At 31.6% G+C, this 23893-nt stretch overlaps 1 protein-coding gene across 1 annotated transcript; it reads left to right on the top strand.

Annotated features, from left to right (window-relative positions):
* Positions 1–611: 611 nt before the first annotated feature.
* On the top strand, positions 612–18993 carry LOC148609097 (uncharacterized). The gene is made up of 9 exons (XM_088541830.1): positions 612–733; positions 11232–11393; positions 11817–11978; positions 14506–14595; positions 14954–15121; positions 15319–15443; positions 15927–16080; positions 16559–16906; positions 17989–18993. The coding sequence occupies exons 1-9, from the start codon at positions 679–681 to the stop codon at positions 18330–18332; spliced, it is 1608 nt and encodes a 535-aa protein (XP_088397956.1). The 5' UTR covers positions 612–678; the 3' UTR covers positions 18333–18993.
* The last annotated feature ends 4900 nt before the right edge of the window (positions 18994–23893 follow it).

Below are 23893 nucleotides of genomic sequence, written 5' to 3'. Positions count from 1 at the left end.
AAACATCCTTTTGCACTATTATTGTCATTATCTGCAACCGGTTTATTCAACGTGGTATAGTGTTTTTCGTCTACCCCGGACTTTTTATTAGCAATTCGGCGGGTGTTTCTAGAAAAGCAGAGGAGGCTATCCCTACCGGTGCACCTTGTTCATGCTCCCAGTTTTCCGTGGATTCCGAGTTACCCATTTACTTGCTTTTCTTTGTACGTATTATTTTGGTTATTTTATGTTCTTTGTTGGGATTTCATTGTTGAGCAATACCAAGTGCAGTATGTATGATATAATACGAGGCTATCAAAAATATGTATATTAGGTACCACGCAGTGAATATTGTTATTAAATAAATGTCAATTTTATATCAAATATTATAATTTGTGTTTTTATTCAAGAAATGTAAACTACTTGTCATTGTGACTGATAAAAATTTTCGAACGATCTGACGCAAAATAACAATTGTCTAAAAAGTTAAAGGGCACTCGAAATGGAGAGACTTAGTTCTTACCAATATAAAAGAAGTGAATGCTAACACTTCAAAATTACTTCAAAATTGTCATAATAACCAATCAAAAAGTATATCAAATATTATCAAATGGAATTATTTTAGGACTGGAACGAATTATCGACAGGTCAAACTTACAATGATAGTTCGCAAAAGCCGTATGTAAAATATTAACAATTATGGTTTCCTCTAAACGGAGTTGGTTAATGCTAGCTGCAGTTGTTATTCTAAAAGGTAACTGTTGCCTATTACGTTATGATGTTATGATTTGCAAGTTGTAATTTTGTCAAGAAAAGAGATGAATTAGTAATATGTGTAGGTCAGAAGACAGTTATTTAAATGCAATTTATTTAAACAAGTAGAGTCGGGTGACCATAGTCACCGGGTTTTCATTTTCGCCACCCTCATTTTTGACTTATAATAATATTTTGTTCTCTTCCAAAAAAGGGCTGAATTATTCAACGGTACTAATTGGTGTGATTTGCTTATAATTTCTCAATCTGAAACAATATCTATCTAATTAAATGATCGAATCAAATATTTGTTTCAAAATAGATTTCGTATTTTGATTTAATTATGAAAAATAATGAGCTTCTTTTGTGATTTTAATATTAGTTTATACCCTTGAATTGTTCTTTTGTCATTAAATTATGGATTGTGTAAAGGAAGAGCTTTTTTAATATTCACTTGACAAGTACATTTCATTGATTCATTGTCAAAATAGAGCGTTTTGTTTGAAATAAAAGATGGCGAAAATTGGTTCCCCTAGCGAATTAAAACCTTAACATGATTCTGTCTTAGCATACATGTATTTCTAGATATCCATAATCTTAGACTAATTGAGTTATGTTTATTAATAAGTAAACTTTATCAAACCAACAATAAATATATTTTCCCATGAAGGTGTATTTCGTCAGTGTTCAATACTGTTTTAATTGGCAAAAATGATCTCCCGACTCTAAATGCATGTTTGAATTTCCAAATGCATTGTAGCGGATGTGCGAAATTATTGGCAACAATTAAAGCTATTGTATTACTGAATTATACAGAATCAAACTCTAATTCATTCATATGGCCCGAAAAGAAAAACACCAAAAAAGAGTTTAAATATTTGTAGTAAAAAAATAACAATGATAAATAAAACACACAAAAAATAAATAAATAAAAAGTAAAACGAGAAAACTGAATACGAAATCTCCAATCAAATACCAACTTTAATTACTTTGAATGTTTGTTTTAAACGGAACAGAACGAGATACAAAACGTAAAACATAAATAAATTCTTCTTAAGACTTAGACTTTATCTCTGACCATGAAAAAACTTTCCTTTTTTACCTTTTTGTTTGTAGTTTTCACCTAAAAACATGTTAACTTCACGTTCCCTTATATTGTACATTTATATGGGAATAAATGGACATACTTTGTGCCCACAGAAACATTTTAAGTTTGAAGTAATAATAAGTAATTATCAATATCCGTCTACTTCATAATATTTGATCTGTTGACCATAAATGTAGGCTTGCATTTCTTTCAGAGACAAAAACAAAAGACAAAAACAGAACAAAAAAGAAAGATGCAAAAATGAGATGAAGTGTTGTAACTCTTATTGGTCCGAAGTTTAATCTTATTCTATCTTAACACTCAATAATCTCTAGAATACCCCATGGGTGTCTTTCAGACCAATTATTCAAACATTTATCTCTGCGCAAAAAAGAACATAATAGTGAAACTCATGACAGAACTGAAACTATATAGTTCTGTATGTAAATTATAATGGCTTACAATATTTGATAAGGCAATATCCTTCAATTGTAACGTAATATAAGGTCAATGTCTGTAATTATAATTGAATATATTCAAATATTTGTAATGAATGAGCTTAATTTGTTGTCAAAATTTAAAATTCTATCCCATGTTGTAGCTTTTGTCAACCTTAAGTTATATTTAGTATGAGGACTTCTTACATTCGTAGAACATAAACAAAGCCAAACAAAGCGAAAATACAGTTTATTAATAAAGTTACGCTGCCAGCTTACCTAAAACTAAACAAGCAAACCTTTTAAGTCATGTTTGCAATGGGTATTTCTCAAAATAGCAGGTTTAACGTTTGGCAGAATTTCATATATGCTCCTTAAATTTCATATCATTAAATCTATGGACAACATTTAAGAAAACAGCTAAAACTAAAACGCTGATTTCATTTTTTTAGCATATTGTACAAAAATATTTAAAAATCTACCAAAGCGTTTTTGAGACATTATACGGCGTTTGACGGGTGAATAGACAAACAGATAGACTACATCGTTCACCATAAATGGACACCAAAAGACTGCATAAAATGATTAAATTATTTTGAACTTTGTCAAATAATATTTCAAGTGATTATAGTGCTTGAGAAAAAAAAACAACGTTTGGTATTTTGGTTTGGTATTGACTATAACATCAACGACATATAATTTTTAAAACATCTCTGCAATGTAGAACGTTTTTAAAACATTAAATCATTTGTACAAATACAGATGTTGAATAAAAAGAAACTTCCAACAAATTGACATTATAGAATATGACAACAGATCAGTCAAAGATATAATTTCTTCGTCGCATTCTTTGTGACAAAGTAATTATGAATATCCAATAATTTCTATCGAATTTAAGTGAAAATAGTTATCAATAGAATTCAGTCAAAATATTAAATACTATTTTGTCAACTTATTCATTCATTTCTGGTGTTGCCAGTTTCATAGTAATTATGGTTTAGTAAACATAAAAGTTTTTTATTCTTTATTAGCATTAGCATTATTAGCATGACATTAAATTACCCATGTTGTTTTAAAACTATAATCAAAATAACACTTTATTACGATATTTGTCTTGTACGGTTGACCCATATGACGTTTCTATCTAGACATCTTCAATTAGATTCAACGTCTTACCGGACTGACTGCCTACCGAATTTGACACTTAGTATCTGCAGTAATGTAGCTTCATTGCAATTACTGTATGGAAGCAAGGAAAAGGCCAGATGATTTACCACAATGATAAATCATACCATCATCGTGTGAGGGCGTTGAAATAATGTATTAATAATATATATAAAGTAATGACTTACAGCAGATAAGATATAAATAGCAATTGTTTACAGTATATTTAATTGTCTAAGTTATACTGGTAGATAGAGTTAAATGAATGTGTTAATGTAGCTTTGGTCGTTCTGGATACGTGAAATTTAGAATTGATCTAATAAAATGAATAACATTCTTGTTGTAGTTTCCGGTGCCAAACGACTGATTATTATAGGTAGAATAGTACTATTTATATCCAATAGGCGACAATAGTGAAACGTTTTACAAATTCACACCTTTAAAACAATGACAGAGTTATAAACTGACTTTTTTCCAGTAATATCTTCATTTTTCTACCTAAAACTGCGATCAAAGTCATAACAAAACCGTCTCGATTATTTGGTATTTTAAGCATATAATGTTTGGGGTCAAAGTCCCCCTCTTTCTGCGAATGGCACATAAATTTGAAGAAATTCATAATATTTATATAAAATAGTTTTCAAAAAATATAATGCAAGTTTTTAAAAGTATAATAATGTTAGAGCCTGGAATTAATAAAACATTTTGGGTAACAGCACAATTTGTCACAGTGTCCGGAAGTATTTACTTAAGTAGGGTACACAAATAATGAGAAATAGTGCCGTTCTACCTATAACATGCTAGAGACTGCTTATTCTGTTCTGTTTGTTTTTTAAACTTAAAGCACTAATAAGATATACCAGTGTTTTTGAGCTGACAACTATAATTATATTCAATTTATTTATGCTCAGTTAAACTATTTTTTGGACTAAACTTATCCGGGGTTATTTACGAAATTTATATATAGCGATAACAAATGTTAATATCAATATACAAACATAAAGTTCACTGCATTTAAAATGATTGTGCATCGCATACAATTGAGATATTATATTTGTTTAGACTTATTTAAATAAGTTTCTCCTGTTTAGTTCTTCCTCCTTGTTTTATTACTTCACATTTTGTTGCTGTTATTGTTTACGTTTATTATGTTCTCTTTGACTTATGAAGAAAATAAAAAGCCCTAAGAAGCATTTGTCATAATTTGTATTATATTTCAATTCTACAAATTACAAGAAAAACCTGTATGTCGTTTTGTATGTTCATTTTATTCTTTTTTTTTAAGAAAAAAGATTTCTATTCTTTTGTTATCACGGGATCCGTTGTTATCCTTAATTTCACCATAGTTTGAATACACGCGCTAAAGCATTTGTAAAAAAGCAAAAAAAAAAAAAGCAAAACAAAATACAAACAAACGAACAAAATGCCAATAAAGAGGGGGATATCATAGAGAGGAAATCCGTGAACAAAACTTATGACTAAATGACTTGCACTTTGTAATATCATTTCAAGTGGATCGTTATAGTTAGAAAATGAAAGTAAAAGTCAATGTTATGTCATCATTAAAAATGGAAATATTTTGTCCATTGAAAACATTTTAGGATGAATTCTGTAACTTTTTTCGTATTTTGGAAAGTTCATTTTAGTATATACTATACTCATATATATCTTGATGTTCTTCCTTATTTCCTTCTCTATTACTTCCTCAATTTGTTTTATTATTTTTTTTATAATTTTATTGTACTGTTGTTTGACATTGCATTGCATGTGATGTGATTTGTTTCACTCTTAATCTTGCAGCTGATATTATGCGTTAAATTTAATTTATGAAAGCTCCGATAAAAGAAGCAGATTTTTACACCTAACCTCTTTAATCTGTAAGATTGCAATGAACTCGATGAATCAAAATTGGTGTAGATAACCGGACAAGTAGCTTTTTATGTTTGTGTTTAGTTAAAACACGACTGTATGCACGTTATTGTAATTAATTTCAATCAACCGCTTGTCCTTCTTACCATGTATTGCATACAGGATTGGCCTATATTATAAGTCACTTGAAAATTTTGACAAAGTCGATATGAACCAAAGATAAGGAAAGGCATTATACATGAAAGTTCTTAATAGAATGCAAATAATGACAATCAGACCATGTAAGGACAATCACATCGTCGCGTTCTTTGTCACAATACTAAAACAAATATCAAGACATAAGTGGATGATTTAATACAAAATTTTGAAATGTTTTGATATTTAAATCACTCTTATTTACCTTTATCATTAGCCATTAAGAAAGGAAAGGTGACAATGAAACAATAAATAAATAAAATATGAATTTCGAATTTCATTTATAAAAAAATATGATATTCGTTATTGGAGCACTTACTTTCCTTAAAGGTAAATTGTCTATTTTATTTTCTGTTTAAAATCAACTGTTACAGTTGAAGATCATCGTCCAGACTTTGGAATATATAATTCTTTAATGTTCAATCATGGCTATATGATTGAAGTATGATCTTTAATGTTTTTAATTGTAAATTATATATTTTACCATTGATATACACATACACGTATACCAAATTAACTCTTTACAGTATTGTATTTTAGGATAAACATATAAATTAATCATATCACCGATATTATAATTATTTAATGAAATTAGATAACATGGCCTTTTTTAAATATCGCTATAATTTAAACTGTATTGCATATTTAACAATTTTAGACTAAAACAAAAACTAAATCATATGATTGATGCAATACATTTACCGAGAATGAATATTTCAAAGAAATGTCTTAGCAATGATAATTCCATTTTGCTCTCGTTATTCCATAGTAAGTTCAGCTTTATGGTCGTGTATTCCTACAACCTATTGGAATATATATTATTCTTTGAATTATCAATCATAAATACGGTCGAATAAGAGTGACTGAACGGCGGCTTCGTCTTTGAAAGATTTAGAAAGGCAGAATACATTTTTTCTGTCAAAAATTAACAAAATATTCTATATATGATAGAAATGTTAAAACACACTGTGTTTGTTTCCATCATTATGTTAATACAATTATGGACAACTGATTGCTAAACTTGTATGTGACTTGTGTTCTTTTAATTTGTAAGTTTCAAGTTACTTATTCATTAAAACATTTTCCAAACTTGTTTATATAATAGACTAGTCTAGTACTTAAATTTACTACACTAATTTTGGTTTAAATAATAAAAGTCTCATCGATATCATCTAAAAGTAGAAGAACACTTTGATTTAAGTCCCTCTAAACAAAAATACGGATCCGCTACGCCCCCCCCCCCCCACACCAGAAACCATGTGGTCAAAATATAAACAAAAATGTCAAGTATGAATTGATGTCACTTTTGCTTGATTTAATATTTCACAAAGTAGACTATTTTTAATAGATCTCTCACAATACCAAGGGACAATTTTAAGTAGCACTCCACATAATAATCATGCAAAATGTGATTCATGGCTGGAAAGCCTACATATTTTATTTTTTATATTTTGTTTAAAATAGTCAACGGAAATTAACATATATGCCTTTTCATATAACTTGTGCTTTTAGGAGATAACAATTATGTATAATGAACTATAGGATTCAAAGTTAAGGGAGACAACTTTGCAAATGACACTAAAATGCAATAAAAACTATTGGAATTTCACTGTGGTGAATAATAATACATTCATAATTTCATCATATAGATCCTCAAAACAACTTAATAACAAGAATAAAAATATATAAATGTATAGCCTTTTTAAGGGTGTATCACATATCAGAGAAATTACATGATTCTTACTAAGATTACTACTTAAGTAGTTGTAAGGAAACTTGTAATGAAAAACGTGTAGATAGACGATCTGACACAAATAAACGGACGGACACAATAATTACTGCAATTCTATCACTTTAAAACAGAAGTTAGATCTAAATGGTGGTGATTTGTAAAATATTAATCATTATTACTACATTAACCAAAACACTCAAATGCTAAAACGCATGTTCAAAAATACGTTGCAAATAAAGCGTACATTATAGGGAAATTTTATTCAAAGTGAGATATATTTCATATTTTTTTCGGACTGATATCACTTGTATTCTTTAACGAAACATATTCCTGAACAATTACTTGTTTGTTTCAGTTTCAGCGTCTGTTTGTTTCAATATTATAACATGTTATTCTTTATAATGTAGTCGTTTTATCTACTTCATGGACGGTTATATATTTGCGATATCACACCATTGACGATGTGATATGAACTAGCAATATGAAAAAAAATCGCCTTTGTGATGTTGTTGTTTGATATTGTATTATTATTATTTTTTTTTGTATTATTTGATTGGTCGAAAGCGATGTTGGGACTTTTTTAAAATATTTTTAAAATATTCCAGTTTTGTCTTTTGTCAAATATTAATTAATGGTTTTCTTTCTCTCTTATGACCTTCAAAAAGCACTGCATCTAAACTACATCGGTAATTTTCTGTTTTTTTTATAACACTTTGTTTAGTATTTATCTTCGACTTTTCTCTTTTATGGATGGTTTTGATTTGCATTTTACGATCGAAAAGACTAATATTTCAATGTTTTGGATGTGGTTGTCACCATTCATTGAATTCGATTATTTTATAATGCTTGTAGGATAGTCAGGCAAATTAGATGGGCTAGCAAGATTGATTTTTAACATCAAAGTACTTCTAATTAATGATCAAGTTTTCTAATGTAATGTGCTAAGAGATGTTGTATGATTTGTAATGAGATAGTCATCCACCAAATGCCATGAAACGAACAATTGAACTTCTACAGGCCAGCACACATCGTACATTTATAGAAAATCTGTTAATAGTGCTCTCTGTTCATGCACCATGAATCATTTTTTATATGTTTTAATATTTGTATGTTCAAAGAGTAATGAATGGAACCAATATTCTAGCGGAAATCAAAAGAATATGGTCAAGGGGCAATGACCAGACATGGAAAACAGACATACAAAGCAAAGAACATAATATAACTAATATTACAAAAGTAATTAACATAATATTCAAATGAGCAACAAAAGAATTCTCTCCACATCTTTTTTGTTTCTCTGCAGCATTGTTACCACGAAATGCATTGGTCGCATAGCTAATGATAGTGGTTATATTTTTGATAATTACTTTAGTAAATGCTAAAAATTATATTTTTCTATTTCATATTTTTTTTTTTTTTATATGAATTATATATATTATATTTTATGCAAAGAAGAAAATTGACATTCGTAAAACATAATTTAAGTGTTATATTTTATTTTCATTTAGACAATATTGTTATTCACGTAATTTGGTGTAGTTACCTAAAATCTAGAAAACTGCATGAGATTTTCAGACTTAAATGTTATAGGAGAGGTAACAGTAAGACACATTTCACTGTTTGGATTTAATACTATTGACAGTTAACACTTAGTTGGCGAAAACATTTCTCCTTCTATTTTGTCCAGGTCAAGTGTACAATTTTGTTTATTCCTCGTGGTGACTAAATTTATATTACAGATTGTCGGTATAAGTCCTTACGTATCTCGACACTATCTACATACAAAATATTTTCTATTCTTGACGTAACTGTAATTGACTAGAATAGTTGACGGCCGTGTCGTTTAAACAAAGAGGTCACTTTTATACAAGTCGAACGAGGAATAGGATAATATTGAAAGTTGTTTGCTTACCTATTACTAAAGACAAAACATTACTGAACTTTTAGATAAAGGATACTACAGACACTGTGAAGTCAGGCTCATATCTTGATCTACACTTAGAAATCGATGGTAAAGGAAAACTATTGACCAAACTTGCTTATGGAGTGTTCATATCATAACTCATACGTTATGCCAGAGCTTGCCGAAACTACGCAGACTTTTTGTATCGCGCTAGAACTCTAACAAATAGGCTTCTGGAAAAGGGTTATGTTGCTACAAGATTGGGGTCGTCGCTGCAGGGGGTTGTGGTCGTCGTTGTGGGCTCGTAGATCGTTTTGGTGTATCCATCTTCACCATGATAACTGATTTATTCAACAGGTCATAGTTTTCCTTTTCTCGTTTGTCTACCCCGGACTTGACTTTTTGTGAGCAACTCGGCGGTTGTTTCTAGAAAAGCAGAGGACGCTTACCCTACCGGTGCACCTGGTCCATGCTCCCAGTTTTTGGTGGAGTCCGAGTTGCTCATTTGCTTTTGTTACTTTGTATGTAAAATGTTGGTTGCGTTGTGTTCTTTGTTGTGTATGACTGTTTTCTATGTCTGGTCTTTGTCCCCGGATGGCATTCTTTTGGTTGCCGCTGTAACCTTGGTTCCTTTGATTACTCTTTCACTGAGTTCACAACTGAAAAAAAATGTTGTGTTTTATTATTGCGAAAGATGTAATTTTCTTGCATTTGCAATTTTTAGAACTCGCCTGCCAATATTGATGCAGATATTTTTCAGGACCTCAAAAATTAATTCAGTTTGTTTGCCAATGGTTTAATTACAGTTTACGTTGTCTTTCACTTCCAATTGCAAAATACTTTCTTTCAAACCTTTTCTCCATTTAAATCTTTCATTTGGAATTCGAGGTTACAATGTGTTCGTGCCTTTATTTTTTCCTTTTATTTGAAAAAAAAGATATTTTTATAATTTTGTCACAAATGGATTTGTGGTACTAATGGGGTATTTTGCGCAAGGGTTAAGTTCTGTTTAATATCAATTTAACAAACACGTATTTTTTTTTTTTTTTTTTTTTTTTTTTTTTTTTGTAAGTATTTTTGTATCGAGAGTTGAAACAGTCGTGTGCTGAAGGGGATATTGTTCAGAACTTTGAACAACAGAAACAAAAATAATAAAATCCGAACGTTTTAAATGCAAAACGTTTTTGAAGAGTTTCACCTAGTTTAATTGTACGTATAGGAATTTTGAAAATCACGAAATATTTCATGCAGTAAATGTAATTTGACAACCTTCTGATCATAACAGTGGTTTTATAGGTATTTTAAAGGATATTCAATATGATACCTAATATGCACTACGACGGTTAAAGTCACCGCACTTTAATGAGTGTATGGTTGACAAATGAATGAAGTGTGTTGTAAAAAAGTTTTTGTTTAATATTTTAGGACTTTGGATGGTGTTTTGTTGGATGGGAATGTTACTCTCTCAGGACAATTTTGTTTGTTATATTTTATTTTTGTCCGTGTCCATGACTAGGAAATATTTACCAAATAAAAATCATGTTATAAAAAATTGATAAAAACCTTTATTTTTCTATGAAAAATCTTAAGACAATTTTAAAAAGATATAACGTCCCCATAAAATAATCAAGATAAGAAATGTTTGAAAGGTATAATAATATAGACGTCGTGAATACAAAATGAAGTCCGTTTTCATTAAAGCCTTTTAACTCAATTTTTAGTACGTGATAAGGAGTACCACAGCAAATAATAATTCACCATATTAGTTTAACCTAATAGGGAAACATTTAATACATTTAAATTATATTATATCATGTAACATCGTATCGATGTCAATAGTATCAATTTAAATCAAATTGTCAATGAACTCTCTTCCTTAGAATTTAAATAACAATTTTCGCCCTTACACTTATTGGTATTATACAGTTGAAGCGCTTGTTGTTGTTATTGCTAGTTCAATACGTAATGGCGTGTTAATGTGTGCGTATGTGTGTGTGTGCATGCGTACAATGAATGCGTATTTAAGGTAAATTTGATTGAACGTTTTGTAGTCAAATATATATATAAAAAAAACAGTTGAAGTCTGACACATCGACACAACTATATTTTTAGTCCAGACTGCAACAGGTGCTTGCTCAGGATCAGGATTTCCAACAGAATGGACAACAGCGTCCCCCGGTATAACCTACTGGTTTCTATCAGAAGCTGTAAAGAGACAGTTCACCGATTCCTATGGAATGACAGATTATGAGGTCTCTACTGGTACACAAATTGGTAATTTTAAATTATATATTTATTTTACATTCCGATGAAGTACATCAATCTACATGGCAGAATAATTAAAGGAAATATACGAACATTGCACATATAAAATGGAAGATGGAATTACATAACTATTTCATATTTGACCTTAAATGGTTATGTAACGAGAACAAAAAGCGCCTTTATGATAGGATAACAAAGAAAACATATACAATCAATCTATTTTTCAATCAATCTGCGTTGGGTAGTTGTTCCGTCGTCACAATAACCACAAAAACACAATAACCAAATGAAGCAAAAGAAATAATGTTTTCTTACAAATTATCACTCATCTTTATCATTTATAAATTTATTAAAATGATGTGAGATCAAAAAGAATCTTTACATGTACGATTTGTTTCTTTTGTATGTTTTTACTTTGTTTTCTGTTAATAGGTCCAGCCCCTAATTGTGAAGATGAGTACTTTGACGCGACAACAGGGTACTACTACTATCTGTTATACTATCCCGGGGATAACATTTACGATGCAGGGAACTCGAAAATACAAATCTGTCACGGTTTCAAACAGTTTGGTAGTGTGATCAGGGAGTACCATGGTATGTCCATAATTACCTGGTGTTGTTTAGTTTACCAATTTACCGAGGATTAGTTATCATTCAAATTTTTGTGATAAAAAAAAAGTTCTGCATTACTGAAGTACAAATTCAGACAATTTCCTAAAATGATGTGAAAAAAAAAATATTTGCTTAGAATACAATTTTTGTTGTCAAGCATTGCGCCATGAAAACTGATTTGTTCAACGTGTCATAGTTTTCCTTTCCTCTTTCGACAACCCCGGACTTAACTTTTTATGAGCAACTCTGCGGGTGTTTCTAGAAAAGCTGAGGATGCTTATCCTACCAGTGCACCTGATCCATGCTCCCAGTTTGTAGTTGAGTCCGAGTCGCTCATTTATTTTTTGTTACTTTGTATGTATTATTTTAGTTACATCGTGTTCTTTGTTGTGCATGGCTGGATTACATTCTCTTGAACCTTGGTTCCCTTGATTACTCTTGCATGACCTAAGAATAGAAGTATACCTAAAATCCTCTCTGACATGAGACTGTTCCAAATCTCCTTTCATTCACAACACTCTTGTCATGTCATTGCTGGTGGTTGTAGTATGTTCAAAATGAGAACCTTCGATAAAAAGTTACATCGCATTGTCCGAAGTTCAGAGTACTGCAACGGATACACTGGTACCATAATTTTAAAATTATAATGGAAGCAGTTTAAGATTATGCAAGAGTGTGGATAAAAAGGAGAAAGAACGCGTAGCTGAACTTGATTCACTGTTTTTTTGTTTTGTTTTGGTTTTTTTTTTTTTTTTTTTTTTGGCAGTCTTTGGTACAAAGTAGCAATAACAAGGTCATACACTGCATGAATGGTGAATTTAATCAATATTCAAAGACGAAAGAGTAATCAAGGGAACCAAGGTTATAGCGGTAATCAAAAGAATGTAATCCAGGGACAAAGACCAGACATGGAAAACAGACATACACAACAAAGAACATAAAGTAACTAAAATTATACATACAAAGTAACAAAAGTAAATGAGCAAATCGGACTCCACTAAAAACTACATATGCATCATGTAACTCCTCCCTTCATGAAGAAAAGGTTGCTACCCAAATGGACAAGGTCTCTGCAATAATTGTTTTTGTATGTAAAGCACATTACCGCGAATGCTTTATAAAAGAAATATGAATCTACGAAATTTCGGGTAATCAAACATACAAACGCAGTACGTTCGACAAGGATGAAATTCTAGGTAACCATAAGCCCTTTAAGTCCTCGTTGAAAATACTTTGTATAATCTTTAACCTCGCTCCTCCGCTGAGGTTCAGTTATCTAAAACTTTTGACTTTTAAATAGCATGCACTACCTCATAACGTTATATACTACCTAACCCCTCGAAAATTGAAACAAGTCTAAAAGAAATCATTCACTAAGCATTTTACTGCAGGAATGGCGATTCCTACAAATTTGTTGTTTCGGGCTATGATTCCACAAGTTTAACGATGAAGCACAATAACAAAATTATCGAAGTGATACCGGTACATAACAAAAATACAATAAGTATACCGAGCAACAGGTGGTCAGTACGATGGAGTTTCTCCTTGTCAACATATCTGTCGCTTTTGGAGGCAAATTACCGGCATACCAATGTGCCGCTCTACTATAAGATAAGTTTCTTTATTCATATGAATCGGAGTATTTTCAAAATCTTGTGAAAGACAATGCTAAGAACGCTATTTTCTATGTTCTCTCCATCAATAATATTTATTTGGAAAATGCCTTCCTTTAATCTATCCACCAAAATTTGACAAAAATAGACCAATGACACAACTTTTTCTCTCGTGATTTTATTATCTTCACTACGAATTCTTCAGTAGTCATCTCAGCACTAAGATATTTGACAAATGAGACGATTTGATTTTAAACTTATAAATTTCATGTACAATAACATATCATATTGGTTTTCTTTTCATATAGTGCTAGTTGCCCCTGGCAAAGGCCAACTTTCTTTGTTTTATTACATTTTGTTCGTTTTTTATTGGTAGTAAATTCCTTTTTGCCTTGTAAACTTTTAAAGTGGCTATTTTCAGGTATTTATTTTTCATATCTCCTGTACTTTTTTCTGCTGATTTTAACAAATTTACAAGATGTGAATTAAATGATGCATGCCTGTTCATATTGTAATATACTGGAATTAATTAATCGTGATGAAATTGGGAAGTTTAAGTGCCATGCACAACCGGGTTTAGTTTAAACATAGTTCAGACATATATTATTCAGTAAAAATTATACAATCAATACAATAATTATATAGCCCGTCTTCTTAACCGTGTTTAACCCACCATTTCTATCGGAAGAACCTGTACCAAGTCAGAATCATTACGGTGGTTTCCAACCTTCCGGGCTTTACCTTGATATTGCCATTTGTTATACGGGCTTTCCTTTTTTTACTTTTCCTTTTGACTATTGCCAAAATATTAACAGTTCAGCTATTGAAGGTTGCCCTTCATTTGGTTAATTAAAGTTTAACTGAACCAAACTTGATATATGTTTACTTACTTATAGAAAACCTAGGTGGTGCTGGGGTATTGTCCAAAGCAGTAGACTGCGTGCACAGATTTTCATCATCAACACTCAGTTTTGTCCTGGCAAAATGTATGTTCTATATGTTTTTTGACTATAATTAACGCCATTAATCAGTTGCGTTTCTATCATTTTAGTTTTGTTCTACGTTTATGCAGGGCAGAGAGCCCTTTGTATATTATTTAAATTTCTAGAAAAATATAAAATGCTGTTAAATGACTAGTGTGTGAAATAAAATGATGTGGAGATGAAATATAAATTATATGTAAATCAATACCTAAATCGTCTGACTTGATTTGCTAGAAGCTATGTATCCTTAAAAAGGAGTCTTTCACATTCATTAATTCCACTATTACGATATATGTGTTTTCTCTCTTAAGAAGTGTTAATTTTATAAAAAAAACATTTCACCTAGTTTATCTTTTTACAGATAACTTCCAGTATATAGATTGTCCGTTTACATACACACAGTACTATTTTACGTTCAGTAAAGATGGTAAACCTGATTACTGTAACAGCGCTCAAAGCTCAGTAGCTTTTATAGACTACCAAACAATCGCTTTAAAAAGCTGCTTTGATCCGTTATTAATTTCTAGTGGTAAGCTTATATTAATATCCTTTAAGAAGTAACCTTACTGGAACAAATAATTATGGTAACTCTTAAATGTCACGATTTTATGTCCTATTCATTTATAAAAACATCATATTGCATTTAATTGAAAGTGAAGAGTATCGTACACGGTTCGAATGCTTAGGCATTTGTTCGAATAATGAATTTTCATTATTTCTTCACAGCACAACCCCATTATGGACCATTTTCCTGCTTGGCCTATTGGCCTGCCGAGAGTAGAGATACACCTACATTAGGAGATTTTATCGTTCTAGAGATGTATGATTCGGCTCAATGGCCTTACTGTGGGGTGAGTGGATTAGACTGAAATCACGGTTTAATTATTTTTAAAGCAATATCAATATATAAAGACCAATAGGGAACATGAACAATCAAACACAGTTCCGGACAATTATCTTATATTATTGGCCCCGTGCGGGTCCGGATGTCAAAAGAATTGGCCCACAGTAGCGCTAGACTTGTAGTACAAGGCGACTAAATAGAAATCAGAACCCTGACTTGAAACCATAGTGGTGCAACGTGATGGGAAAGACGCCACGTTCCTTGCTTGGTATTGAACCCTAAGCTGTTGGAAAGTATATGATAAGTGATAAAAGAAAAAAAAAGAAAACAAGCGCGTCATTTAATCATAGTTGACTTTGTGCTAATATATATTATATATATTGATGTTGCATTTCGTTTGCTTAACTGAAAACGATCTATAGATATAGATGACGAATACGATTGTTATAAATGGTATACAATAAATAGATTTAGTATTTTTATAATACAGAGATATAAAGTAGCAGCTGATGGTACAATTACTATGTCAGTATACTTATCCATGAGTATAGACCCCGACTTCCCCGTCTATTGTGATGCCAGTAAGGACAATGAATATTATAATAATCAGTTTACCAGGATGGTATTTACACCCGAAACTCCACGTAAGATATTACTTTGTGTACATTATTTGTTTTCAAAACAAGAACTAACTACGCCTCGATCGTCTCACATTAGCGTAGTGTACTCACATGAGGTCGTGGGTTTGATCCCTGATCGAGTCACATCAACGACTGTAAAACTAATAGTAGCTAATTCTCCCCACAGTATGAAGGGGATAGAATGAAGACTGGATTAAGAATAATTTTTTTTATGAATATCAAGACCATTTCTTAAAGTTTATATAAGGATTTCATTACATTAACATTTTTCAGAACTTTTAACGCATTGCAAAAGTACTGTAATTCTTTAGGCTATTTGCATTCACAGCCACGTAAAATATCCATGTCTTAATAATGTATTATGACGTCTTTTGAAATAAAGCAAAGGAGTTGTATTAGCGTTATGCTTTTATAAATTATTCTCGAAACAGAAATTGAAATATAACCTGCTGAAGTCTTGTACATTATTTTATCTCTGTAGTCACAGTAGCAGTAACGACGGAAGAAGTAACAACGACGACGACTTCGATGACGACTTCGACAACGACGACTTCCACATCAACAGAGTCGCCTTCTATAACGACAACAACAACAGAATCTCCCACTACAATGACAACAACAACAGAGTCTCCTACTACTACGACGACAACTACAGAGTCCCTTACATCGACGACGACAACTACAGAGTCCCCTACAACGACGACGACAACAGAAGCAACTACAACCACGACGTCAACAACAACAGTGACTCCTACCACGACGGCAACGACAACAACGTCTAGTGCAACTACTGTTACAAACGTTGCTCCTCCGAGTGGAAACTCTACAGGTAAACATGACTCATCAGCCCTGTAGTCAAACTTGTCTGACCTGGTTTTTATGTTAATAGTCAAGAACGTTAAAAACTCAGTAGTATGTTACCTTTACGTCTGTTGTATCCAAGGATTCTTCCTTATTTGTTACTTAACTCTTCGTTTGATTTTAAATAAAGCGACAAAACTTGTTATACTGCACTTATGACAGTAGTGTATGGTAACGTTTCGCTATAAATACAGGTAGTTATAGCCAGACTTCTTGAAAAATAAAGTTGTAGAACTTGCATATAAACTACTCTTTAACGTGTCATAGTTTTCCTTTCCTTTTCTCTTTCGTCTACCCCGGACTTGATTTTTATGAGCAACTCGACGGGTGTTTCTAGAAAAGCAGAGGACGCTTACCCTACCGGTGCACCTGGTCCATGCTCCCAGTTTTTAGTGGAGTCTGAGTTGCTTATTTGCTTTTGTTACTTTGTATGTATGATTTTATTTGCTTTTGTTACTTTGTATGTATGATTTTATTTACTTTATGTTCTTTGTTGTGTATGTCTGTTTTCCATGTCTGGTCTTTGTCCTTGGATTACATTCTTTTGATTACCACTATAACCTTGGTTCCCTTGATAACTCTTTCAGAAATGAAACATCGTTTTCATTAAGGTACCAGGATACTTGATGGATATTCTTCCTGACCTCCTTAAATCTTAGAAATACATAAGCCAGGTAGAGACTGACCTCTATTAAAAGAAATTAATTTATCGAGTATACCCGTTGTGAATGCTTTATATATATAACTTGTCGGTGTGAATATTCCTTTATAATCCTGAGTTGTTCGCATGTTTTTGAGCACTGACATTTAAAAAAAAGTTGAGAAAAAAAAAGATTTAATAAGCAACACTTAAAACCAACTTTGTTAAATATTAACTACGAGTACTATATCTATAAAAATAATCAACTCAGACTGCTACAATCAGTCCATTGTTTACACTTTGCAATTTATAGATATATTTTCAGGGAGTTCTTATTTTAAAAAAAAAGTAATTCACAAATATACTTTCAGTTACGTCTTCATTTTTAACATTGTTTTACTGTGTTTAAGGTAACACTGCTGACAGTTCTGATGACAGTGTCTGGTCAAAGATAAAGAACACATTTGATGGCCTTTATTGGCCATGGTGGATCCTTGTAGCAGGGAGTGTATTGCTATTAGTCACGTGCTGTAGCTTACTTACTGTATACTTCCGGAAGAGGAAGAGGGACAAGGTCGACTCCGAAAAGCCAATTGATAAACCTGAAAACGTGTCTAGTATGTCAGGGGTTCCACCCAAACAAACTAAATTAGCCTCAATCGGTGGTGAAATGATGAACCCTGATGTAGCAAACCAAAAGAAACCTAGGACCCTAACTGTCAAAGAGTTGAGAAAAAGTAACCTAAATTTCTGACAGGGTTCGAATATTGAATTTTAAAAATGCAATATTAATCCTATTTTAGCATCTATCATATCATCTTTATGATGCTATGGTTGATACATTCATGTAGAATATCATCACAAGACGCCTGGTTAATATCACATGATGAGAAGATTGAAAATATAAGTGGTAGTATGTATTCTTTTCAAAGTTTTGTAACCACTGAACGTATTAAATTGAAACTGTAAGATATTATAATTAAACATGCTTTTTGGTAACTGACCTTTTATCCGAATGCTATTGGGATTTTTTTTATAAATGACTCCAGTGGATTGTAGAAACTTTCCGTACTCCTTGTGTACCAAAACGTCATCCTAGACCTTTTGATTATATTGAAAACTTCATTGCCTCTAGCATCTGAAATTTTAACGATTTTTTTTATATTTTATTCCGTCACAGATCCACTCAAATATGTCAAAGCAGTAACCAGTTTGTATTTGCATCAACTAGATTGTTGAAACATAACTATGTTTAGTGCCATTATGTACCTTTCAATATGTGTTTACTGTTAGCTTTACTTTGATTTCGATATTGCCTCAATTGAGTGCATACTATTTCTTTGTAACTGTACTTGTATAATGTTTAAGTGTATCTTATTTATAGACATCGAATTTGAATAAAACTCGACTTTATATTTAAACTACTTTTCTTTGCTTACTCGTCTTTATTATATTTTATTGAGAACAGAATAGAATCACATTACAAAGGAAGTAATACATAGTCATGCTCAGTAATTTGAACATTGAAATTCCGACTTATTTCAATGAAAAACTCATATAGCACGGACAATACGAGCATTATCTTAATATGCTTTTTTTAAGTAGACCAAAAAAAACAACTGAATTTTGTAAATGTATGGCTAACTTGAATTGCTTTCAATCAAAAACATAATCTTATCTCGAAAAGGCACATCATTTAAAAATCCTCGTCAGTCATTTAAATTGTATATGCCATTATTTACACATAAAAAGATAGTTTTCACCAAATAGCAGTCATTTTATCAATGCATTTACCAATCATTCTTCATTACAAGTTTTTGGTTTCAATTGATTCTTCGGAACAAAACAATCGACAAAAAAGCATCTAAGAAGTCACTAATATACCAAATTTGAAAATACATTTGTTAACTTCTTAAAATTTCGATTTCACTGACAAATGTATTGTCACTTTCCAAGTTATGAGTGTCTTATTTCCGATTCCTAGATTTACAGCATCTTCGCTAGGCAAGGGTTACGATCCTGCCTTTCCATTGCGTGAAGGGAGGGGAGCAATACCGTAACCCTAGCCGATCCTGCCCTTCCCATTGCGTGAAGGGAGGGGAGCAATACCGTAACCCTAGGCGATCCTGCCCTTCCCATTGCGTGAAGGGAGGGGAGCAATACCGTAACACTAGGGTAGCTTTTACAGTTGTGATCACAAATTAAGTTTAATTCTAATTGGTATTTAGATTATAACAAATCAGAATTAGAGTGAACCATAAAGTGGCTCACTTATTCATGCTTTTCGTGAAGCAGGCAGACATGATTAGCTGCCCGAAAATTAAAACTATCACATTGTAAATGTTCAAAACAACTTTTCTATCTTGTAAAAATATGACAACTGAAGTAATGCAGCATTCAATGAACAAACCACTTACTACAATTGCTCTGCACATGTTTGTTTACGCCACAAAAAAGTAAGTTTATAACACCTTATAGACAATAGATATAGCAAACGATAGATTGTATCCCATGTTTTTAAACGTCTTGATCAGAGCCCCTCTTTTTTTAATGTTCTAGATCCGCCCCTGGCCTGGAAAATGAATTAAGTTTCCTTTGAACTAATATTCTACAACAACTATGTTACCATTGTGTCCTATTCATACGGCTACTAAAACTAGTCTTTTTGAGAGGTAAAAATATCTTAGAAGAAGTTTTTATTGCGTCTGAACTTCTTTCTCCTTTCTGGGTTAGAATTTGTAAAAGAAATCCGGTTTGTTTATATCAGCTCGTTTAGCATAATCCGTTCAGAGTAGCGGCGGATTCAGGATCTAGAGGGGGTGCATGGGATTGGTACCCCCCTTTTTATTGGAAAATTTGTCATTTTCACGTGTAAAATTGACAAAAAATTGTAAATAATATCCCAGCACACACATCCTTTTCTGAGGAACCCCGGCTGGCACCCTCCTCACAGTGTGGATCCGCCACTGCAGAGTATATTGCATTATACAAGCATCAGCCTGGCGAACAGTTAAACATCATAAGACATAACTATTGTGACAACATGCATGTACCTGTTTGTACATGCTTTCATGCAAAGATCAAAGTTCACAGTTAATGTATTGTCAAATTTAATACGAAATCCAGCCTCATCATGCACCTCCAGTCGCATTTTTTGTTTGAGAATCCCTGATTCATGGTTAAATCTTTAAGGTTTTATTTAAAGTCATAACAATGAAAAACTCATTATTGTCACACTGAAACTGAAAAATACGCGCCTGAAATGAGAAGATATGTTGAATACATCGATAATCAAAAAATAGTACCAAACATGTCTATTGTACACCGATTATATGCCAAAAATTAACATATTAGTTCGTGTTGAGGCATTTTTATTTTCATGGATAGGAGTCGCAATATTCCACCTAACTTGACTTGGAAAAGTTCAAATATTTATTACGTAGGCTCATTTTGAAGCTAAGACACTATGATAATGTATCATATCATACAAAACCTTGTTTAAACTACGGTAATTTAAAAAAAAAAAAAAAAAGAAAAAAAAACAATATCGGGTGAAAAGTTTTGTTTCCATTTTCCCGATTTTATAGTAATTGTCACCCCAAGAGGAAAATCTAAGCGAATTAATTGGTCGGATATGTCATTATCTTAATAACGAATGCCTTAAATATGAGTTATACGATGTCAGTATGTTTTGAATGAGATACTGAGACCAGTTTTCTAGGGGAAGGGGTAATATTTTAATTTTTTTTTTAAGAATCCTTTCTTGAAAATTATTTTTTCGTGGTTCATATATGTAGAAATTTAAATTACCTATCGAATTATATCAAATTTGAGACATTTTAGTTGAGTAATAACCTGTAGAGTCGAATTTATGTGACTTGTGACCGAAAAATAGAAAATCCCATTTTTGGCATTTTTTGATAAATTTTGACCTCGAAAATCGCCAAAATTCATCCAAAATCTTGGCTTTTTGATCCAGTGGGGTACAAATATAGGCTTATACTGAAAATGAATCCGAGAATATTCATTGGCGACAAATTGATTCGGTAATGGAGGTAGAAAAGTACCTAAAAATCACCATGAAGTTGGTGAGGGGTGTACCCTCCCAGCCCATGGACTATTAGATATACACTGTAATATTCTTCGGTGCCTTATTATCTCTTAATCATTGAAAAATGCACTCAAATCAACCAATTTTAGGGGCATTTTTGTTCTGTGATTCAATATTCAACTTTTGTCTTTACATTTTTTGAAATTTTATACATGTATTCTTTACATGTTACTTGTTTTTCGATACCTACAATGAACGATTTCACTTGCATGAATCACTTATCAAAGTGGTTTGGGGTCGATTGATCTTTGATCCCTCCTCTAATGAATGCAAAACAGCAGAAAACTTTACCACTTTTCAGTTAGAAAAGAATGATATTCAAAAACTATATTGATATGTCTTTCCATTGACATATGATATAGCCTATTAAAAGTCCGAAAAATCCTTAGCCGTCCGCAGCATTAAGGGATAAACCTATGAAAGGGAAGTGAGACAAAGAAACATCAATAAAAAGAAACACATTTCATAAATCTCTTTAGAGTGATATCTAAATGATATCAAAATAAAATTCATTCCATTAGGACTTATGAAGAAGAATGATTTAATTTAATGTTAAAATGCAAATGAAAGCCATCTATAAGGAAAGACTACAATGGTAATAGATAAATGGAGACGCATTTAATTTTACATTGATGTAAAATAAAGTAATGGAGAGGTTCTTCAAATATCGTATATGTATAGCTGCAATGGAATTTTATATTTTATAACAGATAAAGCAGAAAAAATACTCTGTAATTACTTAACAGTGGGCTTCAATTTTATAAAAATGTTCCCACAGAAACACTTTACTAAGTTAATTTAGTTTTCTTAATGAATTTAGTGTCAGTCCCTGTAAAAATCAGGCAGTAGGTGAAACATAGTATCATTTTGATAATGTAATTTGACTATTTGCATCATCAGAATCAAGAAAAAAAGACAATGTTTTCCATATTATGCTAGACTATTGAGTTACAATTCCATTGAAATGCATTGGAAATGAATTTCAAGGGCAGTTAACTCCGTCAAAAAACTAATTTTTCTAGGATACAGTGATAGCCAGCGATACAGAGATCAAAGAATGGTAGTTTTAAATAGAGAAAGTATCCTTGAGTGATATTACTTTATCAGATCGGTAGTTTTTTTTTACATGTATGTTTCTAATTTTTTCCGATTTTGCCTGATTATTTCAAGCACTTACACTTTAAACTATGTATCAAAGAATGATTGCAAAACTCAACAAACTTTGGACCTAAAACAAAATAACATGGGATTGTAATTGTTTTCTTGTGTGAAAAAAGTATTACTCGTTATAAGTACATACTATGGTAAACGCCTCTATGATTACAAAATCTTTGTAAAACGCAAATTGATACCCATGGAAAATTCATCTATTGGTAACAATCGGACTAGTTTGCTGTGTTGTTCAGCTACTTAATAAGTATGGTATGATTTTCTTAAACTCCATGGAAATTCATGAGAGTTCCTTGAACTATTTAAACACTTAAAATGTCCCAACATGATCACTTTGAAGTCCTGCGGGTAAAGTGTATCATACCGGCAGATATAGTTTAAAAAGCAGAAAATGAAGAGAATAACAAGTAAACTATACATTGGATTAACCAGGATATTAATTGTTATACTTTTGAGAGGTACTGAATAACATAGATAGTCGTATGGTTTATTTGAGACAGAACTAAATGCAATGTACATGAAATATTACAAAACAACAACTTAATAAAATGCCACTTACGTTCCATAATATTTTAAACCTAGTCTCAGAACGGTAAGTGCTAACGTCTTGTTATGGTTAACTGTTAAGGTAGATCTATTACACTGAGTATTCTTCTCTGTCATCTTGCAAAATCACACATATATATTTTTTCTCTTAACTTAAAGCGTGGATGGAAGAATTATATATATATATAATTATTTGTAAATTTTTTTACATAAAGACTTGTATGGTGAAATTACAAACATTATTTGTGAAAAGCCTCTTTAAAGAGGAGAAGTTCTTTCAAAGGGAAAATAATTTGGGGAGGAATTTTCTATAGAAACGTGATGCGAGTTTTATTTTTTTAATGATACAAGAAGAAGAGTTCAATATTATTTCATAAATTTATAGGAAACTCTTTCTACCATTTTTTATTTATTTTTTATTTTTTTAGTTATTTGAGAAATATTGAAAATTCCCTACAGGTACTATATAAAATGTTGTAAAAAAATTC

Source organism: Perna viridis, chromosome 8 (assembly GCF_037379345.1).
Source record: "Perna viridis isolate PV_CMFRI_1.1 ecotype Kerala chromosome 8, ASM3737934v1, whole genome shotgun sequence".
NCBI lineage: Eukaryota > Metazoa > Mollusca > Bivalvia > Mytilida > Mytilidae > Perna > Perna viridis.
The sequence above is the reverse complement of the archived record's forward strand: the minus strand, read 5'-3'. Positions and strand labels throughout refer to the sequence as shown.